The sequence below is a fragment of the Leiobunum rupestre genome, chromosome 1, assembly GCF_980474605.1.
Source record: "Leiobunum rupestre chromosome 1, qqLeiRupe1.1.hap1, whole genome shotgun sequence".
NCBI lineage: Eukaryota > Metazoa > Arthropoda > Arachnida > Opiliones > Sclerosomatidae > Leiobunum > Leiobunum rupestre.
Genome location: NC_143384.1, coordinates 92,090,590 through 92,100,329, shown reverse-complemented (window position 1 = coordinate 92,100,329; position 9,740 = coordinate 92,090,590). Strand labels below are relative to the sequence as shown.

The 9,740-nt window shown below is 35.2% G+C and overlaps 1 protein-coding gene across 1 annotated transcript; it reads right to left on the bottom strand.

The window, feature by feature from the left end:
• Window positions 1-6,559: 6,559 nt before the first annotated feature.
• On the bottom strand, window positions 6,560-8,354 carry LOC149968932 (uncharacterized). The gene is made up of 5 exons (XM_090169488.1): window positions 8,097-8,354; window positions 7,834-8,043; window positions 7,672-7,782; window positions 7,529-7,586; window positions 6,560-6,566 (listed from the first exon to the last, which is right to left on the bottom strand). Exons 1-5 carry the CDS (start codon window positions 8,236-8,238, stop codon window positions 6,560-6,562), a joined length of 528 nt encoding a protein of 175 aa, XP_090025614.1. The 5' UTR covers window positions 8,239-8,354.
• Between the last annotated feature and the right edge of the window lie 1,386 nt (window positions 8,355-9,740).

The window sequence follows — 9,740 nt, the reverse complement described above, 5'->3', positions numbered from 1 at the left end:
TATCTCCAACCAATAGCAAATACGTTATTGATGCGTTTCAACAAGCTACGTCACGGAAATTTGGGTATTTATTAGTTGACTTGAAACCTCACACCCCAGATCAGTATTTACTACGAACAGGTTTAATACCGGGTGAAGAATCGGCTGTCTTTATTCCAAAATGAAGTGTATTATAGAAGGGAATTTTTTTAGGGTTAATCGAGAGTGGATTATTAAAGAATTAGCTTACGTAGTATTAGAAATTGAAGAATCGGAAGTGTTTACTTTCAAATCTCCATACCCTTTCAAAGAGCTTTCAAATGAAGATAAAAGACAATGCAGATGGATATCTCATAACATTTGTCATCTTCGATGGAATGACGGCGAACGTCCTTACAGAACGAGACGTGACATTTGCAATCAGATAGCGGGAAAAGCGACTTCGTTTTTCACTAAAGGTTTAGAAAAAGCTGCAGTATTATCGACACTCCTCGGTGTTCCAGTAACTAACATCGAAGATATCGGCTGTCCTAAATTATCAGAACTAGAAGACGTTGAATTAAACTGCCCTTTTCATTCCGAAACTGTTCATTGCGCTTTAAGAAAGGCTAAGAAAATCTCTAAATGGATGTCTCAAAACGAGTAAAGGAAAACCTAGACTTTCTACGTTTCCTGACATCCTGTAATCTAAATCAAAGAAAGACAGCTATTAAATACGCTAGCAAGGAAGCTATATTGGCTCTCGTTGAATGTTGTATAAATGTATTGCACGGAACAATTGAACTGTCAGAACGTCATCGTAAGCGGTTAAAGAAACATAGCGCGGTTATACGAAACGTGTCGAAGAAGAACCCTATATCAAAACGACGAAAGATACTGGTACAAAAGGGTGGTTTTCTTCCATTTTTATTAGCGCCACTGCTATCTATCGTTAGCTCAGTCGCCGGAAGTGCAATAAGCCGAGCTATAAACCGATGATGGCTCGAAAAATGCTTCTAGTACCTGAAGATGTAATGGAGAGATTGAAAAACAATACACCTTCCAAAACAGAAGAAACACCTGAACTTCAAAAAGAGAAGACACTCGATGATGAAATGAAATCTATTCTAGATAATCCAGATTTAAACGAATCAGAGAAATTAGCATTATACAATCAAACTCTCCAACGACGGTTAACTTACGTACGTAAAGAGCAAATCTCTCCCGTTATTGAAAACTCTGAACGACCTAAAACTTGGTTCGCGCAAATATCTTATTCTCTACCTGCAACTTATGTTAGTGATGCGATTTCATTATACCGAGCGACTACGGAAGATCCGAGATATATTAGATGGACTAACTCAGGAGAGCTTTCTATTCGAGGACAAGTGATTGGAGGATCTAATATAATCGATCTTTTGTATGACGCTGTGAGAAAAACGCCTGGAACAGTGATTGATCCTATAGGAGTTACTGAGTTTTACGAGGGCATTCATAAGTCAAATATTTCAAAACGTTTAATTAAAAATCCTGTAAGATTGACACTGTTAAAAACATTCGCTGTATTCCATACAACACCAAGTAGTTCAATGTTATCATCATCTTCACCTAGTCCTCTAAGACCTTGGATACATACTAAATAAAATATATTAACCTGATAATTTTGTTCTCATTTCATAGTATAAGCCTACAATGGAAGGTTGTACAGAAACGGTCTCTTTAGGACTTTTAGCCTATTTATCACAATCATTTTCAAAATCACCGAAAATTATCACAGCTGTATTAATTATCATAGTTATTATAATATTAGAATTATTTAATTTCCTTTTTTGGCGTTACATACCATTACATCAAAATATTACCCAATATGGAGAAAGAACTTGAGCAGATCTATACTAACCCCGCAGACCCAGGGTCATTCGCTGGAGTTCGAGCGCTCTATAATTCAGCTCGACATAAAGGTTTAAAGGTTTCATTGGAAAAAGTAAAACAATTTCTAATAAAGCAGGATACATATACGCTGCATAAACCTGCTAGAAGACGATTCAAACGAAATCGAACTATTGTTTATGGAATTGACGAACAGTGGCAAGCGGACTTGGCAGATTTTCAGAAGCTGTCTAAATATAATTCAGGATCTCGCTATGTATTATGTATTATCGACATATTTAGCAAATACGCTATGGCTGTAGCGGTTAAAAATAAGAAAGGTGTAACAATTTTAGAAGCGTTACGTAACGTTTTTGAAAAAGGCCGTCAACCGAAAAGAATTCAAAGTGATCATGGAAACGAATTTGTCTGTCAAGAAGTGCAGAGTGAATTACAACGAAGGAACATAAAATTTTTCGCTACCCGATCGGAAATGAAAGCGTCCATTATTGAAAGATTCATTAGAAGTTTTAAATCTCGTTTATATCGCTATTTCACGCAGAATAACACCCTTAAATATATCGACGTTTTAGATGATATTATAAACGCTTATAACAATAGTTATCACAGATCAATTAAATGTAAACCCGCGGAAGTTACTCTAGATAACTCTGCTAAAATATGGAAAAATCTTTACGGTTCGGTAAATTTTTCTCCTCCGTTAACATACGCGTTTGAAATTGGAGATATTTGTAGAATAAGTAGAAATTTATCAATTTTCGATAAGAAATATAACCCGAATTTTACTACAGAATTGTTTAAAATAGCTGAGAGACTACCACGTGACCCACCTGTATATAAGCTGATGGATTTAAATTCTAACCCCATTTTAGGAGTATTCTATCGAGAGGAGGTTCAGATTGTTGGTCGAGATTTAAAAGACTGTTACTTCATAATCGAAAAAGTAATAAAAAAGAGGAAAAAATCGGACGGCCGCGTAGAACTGTATGTCAAGTGGCAAGATTACGACCCTACATTTAATTCTTGGATACAAGAAGTGGATTTAAAATGAGTTTTTACGTAACGCTACCTTCAGATTCCTCGTCATTATATTACCAAGATAATAGCGTTGGTAAATTTCGAACGTATTTAGCTGAACCGTTAAGATTTGAGGAACAGTACGAAGTTGGGTTAGCGGAAATAAGCTATCCTCGGACATGGCATAACGTTCGAAAACCTAATCTATTGGTTATTAAAGACCCTCTCGAATATGATAAAATGACTGATAACCCTCTAGTTAAAGACCCTCTCGAATATGATAAAATAATTGAAGTTCCCGCGGGTTTTTATAAAACTCCGGAAGAACTATTACATGTTATGAACGTTCACAACCAAGAAGAAGAACAAGTTACATTCGCTTATTTAAATTATTCTAATCGAATTAAAGTTAAATTGCAACCGAAAATCAGAGCTGTAATTGGCCCCGATCTATCGATTTTACTAGGTTTTAAGGATAGAAGAGATAATGATTTCACCATTTTAAATTCAATGATAACCCCCTACCCAGTTGATATGAACGCTGGGTTACATTCCTTATTCGTTTATTCTGATCTGGTTGAAAATAGCGTTGTTGGGGATAGTTTAGCACCTCTATTAAGAATCATAAGCGTCGAAGAGAAAGCCGAGTCTAATGGGAAAACAACTACAAAAATATTTTCACAACCTCATTACCTACCAGTCGTGTGTAATAATATTAAGACTATAGAGATTAATATAACAGATGATTTAGGTGAGCCAATACAGTTTCATAGTGGAAAAGCTCACGTTGTATTACATTTTAAACCCCGTAAAATGTGGACTTCACTATAAACCTTTAATCATTCAGGACACACCCTCATTCTAGCTTAAGAGAGCGAACAGTTAACATCATGAGGTCTGAATATTCGCCTTCAAGAACTGATTATGAAAGTTACTATTTAAACCAGGTTGGTTTCGGTGGAATACCTGTATATAGAGGTTTAGCCGTGCAAAGAGGACATGGACTAGGAAATATATTATCTTCAGCGTTTAGATTCGCGGTACCTTTACTGAAGAAAGGCGCTTCTTACTTGGGGAAAAAACTTTTAAGTACCGGAGCGAAAGTAGCGACCGATGTTGTTAGCGGAGTCCCAATTAAAACAGCGCTTAAATCGCATTCTATTAACGCTGGAAGGGAAACTTTAGCTTCAGCAGCTGATGAAGCCATGAGACTAACATCTTCAGCTACGGATCATATTAAAAGAATGACGGGTTCCGGAAATAAAAGGAAACGAACTCAGTCGAAAAGCGCCATTTCAACAGCAGGCAGGATAGCGAAAGGACGGTTCCCTAAACGTTCCGATATATTCTCATAATGTCCCTTTTACACCCGCACTCAGTTGAGTGTATAAATTCCGAGCTAGATTTGTTTCAAGTACCTATGACACAATCTTCGATTATTGGTGGAGAATGGGTTGAGTATAATCCAATATCAAATATAGTTGATAACGCATCAATTACATTTTCTATCAACGGTAACTCTGAAACGTATATAGACCTTTCACAAACTTTGCTGCACGTTCGAGTTAAGGTAACTAAAGATAATGGTCAACTACCGCAACCCGCGGTTCCAGGTGTTGCGGGTGGGGCCGCCGGAACTCCAGCCGACAATATCGCCCCCGAGAATTTGTTTCTTCATTCGCTTTTTAGCGACGTCCACGTATTTCTTAATGAAAGATCAGTAACACCTTCCAGTCAAAATTACGCTTATAAAAGTATGATACAAACTTTATTAACGTTCGGAGATTCTGCGAAAAAAAGTTATTTAACAAGTTCACTTTTCTATCGGGATACGCCTGGAAAGTTCGATTCATTTTTCGATAACGATGGTTTCTCTAAACGAGCGAGTTTAGCGCAAAAAGGGGCGATTGACTTGTTAGGCGTAGTCCATACTGATTTATGTCAACAACCACGCTTTTTATTAAATATGGTTGATTTGAAATTTAAATTCGATAAAAATAGAGCAGCTTTTTGCGTTCATTCCGACGTAAAATGTAAAGTGGAGATTTTATCAGCTTCCCTTTATCTGAGGAAAGTTAAAGTGATACCGGAACTATCGCTCGCTCAAGCCAAGGCGTTACAATATGGAACCGCTAAATATCCTGTAACTCGTTCGGAGTGCACCTCATTTTCTATACCCGCTGGTCTTATGGCTAGTGTGCAAGATCATTTATTTACCGGACAAGCACCTAAGAAAGTTGTTATCGGGTTTGTGGAACAAAAAGCGTTTCTAGGAGATTTGAAAAAATCCCCGTACAACTTTCAACATTTCGATTTATCAAGCATTGGATTGTACATTGACGGTAGCAGCGTCCCTTATAAGGCGTTATCTCTAAACTTTGAGGAAAATCTATATATTCAAGCGTATTGCAATCTTTTCATTCAAACTAATCAGTGGAACGTAGATGAAGGGAATCAGATAAGTCGGGAAGATTACCCTAACGGAAATTGTTTATTCGCGTACAATTTAACCTCGGATCTTAATAACAACGCTAATCACTTGCATCTTGTAAAAAACAGTAACCTGAGATTAGAATTAAAATTTGCAAAACCGTTACCGGAGACGATTTCCATTCTAATTTACGCTGAGTTTCAAAATTTGATTGAAATTGATAAAAATCGAACCGTGATTTTCGATTACAGTAATTAATGGATTCGCTACAGATAACTAAAATTCTTGAAAAAGATTTAAGTACTAAAAGTATATTTCAAGGCGTGTTCGCAGCTGACAAGCTACCTAAATACGTAAAAATATTCCCTTCTCTATTTATTGTAAATACCGATACGAGTGCTGAACCTGGAGAACACTGGGTTCTAATATATTTTTCTAAACATAAAAATTGTGAATTCATGGATTCCTTTGGAAACCCGCCAGATTATTTTAAATTTAATGACTTTATTGAACGAAACAGTAAAACTGTAACTTTTAATTCTAATCAATTACAGAGTAATTCTAGTAATACGTGTGGAGCATTCTGTATCTATTTTGCTATAAACAGGTGTAAAGGAATCGAAATGTATAACATTGTGTCTAGGTTTAAGAAAGATAAATATGTAAACGATAAAATGATTAAAGAGTTCATGTGCAAAATGTATTCAATAAAATAATTTTTTACAATTTATAGCAATAGCAGTTTTTTTTTATATATACATAAATACAAGCATTCATTATAATTTTTCAATATCTTTATGACCGTGCGCTAATGTACGAACCCCGCAGGGTAGAATGTATCTCTTATCATCATTTGGTGATAAACAAAGTTTTCTAGTATTTAAAGTAAATAGTTCATGCTTGAAACTAGCTATACGCATCATCTCGGCTGACATGGTTTCTTGATTAAAAAGACAACGTTCATAGTCTTCGTGGCGGATGACGTTTCTAATAACGTTCATGGCAACACCCTTACAAACCTTTTTATGGTTTAAAATTGACTCTAAAGATTTCCCCAATCGCAACTCCTTTTCTATCTCTTCAGCGGTCTTAGACTCCCCGTACAATTTAATAGAATAAAGCTTTGGACGAAGTCCTACAAAGCTTTGAATTAACTGCGAATTTGTCTCGTCTTTAAAATAACCGAGAGCTTTTTTATTCTGATTAGAATGAAGGAAATGCGAAGGTGGATAATCAGAGAAGTCAAAGCGGTGTTTATGAACTTCAAAGTCTTTATAAACATCATCCGTCTTAATGTTGTACGTTAGACTGTCTGTAAATATTTTATATATTAGTACTATTTAAATAAAAAATGCATATTAAATTAAATTACCAGTGTCTGTAAATAATAGTGATGCTTTGTCGCCGTACGTATTTTTTATGAATCCATAATGGAACCGATACATGAGCTCCTTGGATAAATCTAGAATGGTGAATCCGGTAAATATAGGCCGGTTAAGAACAATTTTAGCTCTCTTCTTATGAGCGCCGGCTAACTCTTCATTAAAGATGGTAAAGTGTTCAAACTGCGGGGAACTTGTAACTTTTAACATTCTTTCTGGTTTATGAATCAACTCGAAATTTATATGCTTCCGTAAATTTTCCATTGTTTTTCTAAAGAATTAAATGAAGTAAGGGAAAAAACAGTAATAAATTATTTAAATTGATTTACCCGAAAACAGAGTTAACCATTAGTTTCCAGAAATTCTTTTCAAATGAACTCTTGGATAATTTCCTCTGTTCAGTGTTGAATCTAACATATTTTTCTAACCATTTTCCTTGAGTGAAGGTTAGAGCTCGATGAACCTTGGTTATTTTCAAACCTAATTCTACATAATATTTTAAATTGCGGTAATGTACTATGTATTTCTCTTTATTATTTAAATTAGGAAGAAGTTTTGGTAGACTTTGATTCTCCTTAATATTTAATTTTCCTAAGAGATCTTTGGAGTATGGAGATAGCATATCATGTGTAATAACTTTAGATTCCGCCGCTACTGGGAGATCGTTATGTAAGTCATGCAACTCTGGAGGATATTCAAGATCCACCTGCAAAGGAAACAATTCTTTAAAAATATAATTCAATAATTATAACACTTGTTATTTACCTCTAAAATGTATCCGTTTTCAACGTTATTGGGAATACTCAGAATATTTTCACAGAGTGTTTGCAAATCATCCTCCTGAACCCACTGGAAGTCACCTAGCGGTAGTGGTTCACACATAACAGCACCGTACAAATTATTCGCATCTTCAATTAAGTTAAATTAATATAATTAAAATTAAAATAATTAAAATTAAAAAAAAATAAAAATAAAAAAAAAAATGTAAATTACCTAAATAGCATATATAACTGCTCTCTTTAGACGAATCATATGTGTCGGGCATATATTTGTTATTCGCTTCAGAATAACGAGTTGAGATCATTGAAACACCGCCTCGAATACCTAAAAATTCAATGTAAATACAATAATATTTAAAATATCAAAAAGCGTTACCCTTTTCAATAAATAAGTGTTGATCTATATCAAGTATGAGATCGAGGCGAACATCGGTCATCTTCAAAGCTGCTTGCCAGGCTAAACCTGGTGCGGTGTAAGCGTGAGCGGGATCTAATTTATAATGAGTTATAGATAATGTTCTAAAATTTTCAAAAACGTCGGCTAAGAGTAACGCATCGCTTTTCACATAGAGGTCGGTGTATTCCCCTACGAAAACCGAGGTTAAGAGATTTGAAATATTTATACTATAGTAATTTTACCTAATGTTTGAATATTAAACGCTGTCCAAACATTTTGGGCGTGTAAATAATCAGATTCTAAAATATTTTGATTTTTCAATGAACTGAAAAACGCTTCTCTAGGTGGCAGCATCGTCTCGTCAAATTTCTTTTCATCGTCCATATACTCGTACGGGTAGACTCCCTTCCGCAAAAGCAGTTGAACTTTATCACTTTCAAAATATTTCTTAACAATCTGAAATTTACTGGCTCCTTCCAAAACGAGATTAGATACTAGAGCATCGAGGCTATCGCTTAGAAATCGATAAGAGTCTAAAAACCTAAATCTCCCTAAAAATAATAATAAAATTACTGTTAAGGTTAAATTCATAATTAAATATATTTAACCTAGTTTGAGTGAAATATAATTTTCGCTAGTGGAAGGAATACAGTCAAGTGTCTGTTCCTTAAAATGACCAATCTCCTGACATATAAGATGTAAATCGTATCTATGAAGATTTATTATTATTAGGTTTATTTCCTGGTTAATTAACTTAAGAAAATCACCTGCTAAGGTTATGAAGGAAAACAGGGATAAATTCTGGAACTTTCTTTTGAAGATTACAGAGGTTATGCGCTGGCCCCCTATATTTGCCAGTGAAATGACAATGATCTCGAACAGCGGGCATATTTCCCTGATTTAGCTGCTTCTGACAAATGTAGCAAAGCGTAGCAGCTTGAAACTGTTCCTCCTCCTCCGGGGTTATAATCATTGGTACATTGGTTTCAATGAGTTCCATCAACTCTGTCTCTAATTCCAGAATAGACTCCAGAAATCTTCGAGTTGCATCTTGACCTCGATAGCAATCGGTTCGAACAGGTACACCTATAAGTATTCTCTTATAATATATCTAAAAGGGAATTTTGACAAATAACTTACCGTTAGGTCCAACAAGCACCCACGAATACGCGCAGCTGATGTGCATGTTTACTTTGCTGGTATTTAAATCGGGATCTAGATCACATCCTTGAACTCTCGGTAGGATTGCTTCAAAATCGGCGTAAAATACATACTGCACCTAATAATTTCATTTCATTAAGAGTTAAATTAAATAATTTTTATTTTTACTTTTTCCGTCCACTCATATTTATCAAAATAAAGCGTCTTCTTCTTGGTAGGGAAAACTGTTTTTTGGACGCCGTGGGTGGCGCATTCTTCGATATGCGCATCACGTCGCTGTTCAGCGTTATTACCGCTGAATCGGTGAAGACACATTCTAATACAGAAAATAATTAGTAGATTGCAAACTAATATATTGGAAACTAAATTACCTGCAATAATAACTTGTACTTCTGTTTTTTGTTAGATGCTGTAACAGTTTTCCTAGGTCTCGTATAAGACAGTAATGTCTATTCCCATCGTCAATATCCTTAGTTTCATCGGTGATGTATAGTAAATCAACCTCCCTTTCCTTACCACACTTGTTAGCGCTTACGTAAAGGGGGAATATATCTCCCGAGAAGCCAAACACGGATATTGATAAATTATTCATTAATTCAAATTTTTTAAGTTCCGTAGCGTTTAATTTGAAAGGGAAAGATATATCACTGGTATCAAGTTCATTTTCATAAAGTGTATATTTGTAAACCCTGTTAGAGTGATGAAGCCAAGAAACTGGGTGAAGT

What these genes read in the sequence shown, in the direction of transcription:
- LOC149968932 (XM_090169488.1), bottom strand. Translation starts at nt 8,238, where the DNA reads ATGGACGATGAAAAGAAATTTGACGAGACGATGCTGCCACCTAGAGAA. An exon ending in GTTTAATATTCAAACATTAG is followed by an intron (nt 8,044 to 8,096) that starts GTAAAATTACTA and finishes CGGTTTTCGTAG; the next exon opens with GGGAATACACCGACCTCTAT. An exon ending in CAGTTATATATGCTATTTAG is followed by an intron (nt 7,587 to 7,671) that starts GTAATTTACATT and finishes ACTTAATTGAAG; the next exon opens with ATGCGAATAATTTGTACGGT.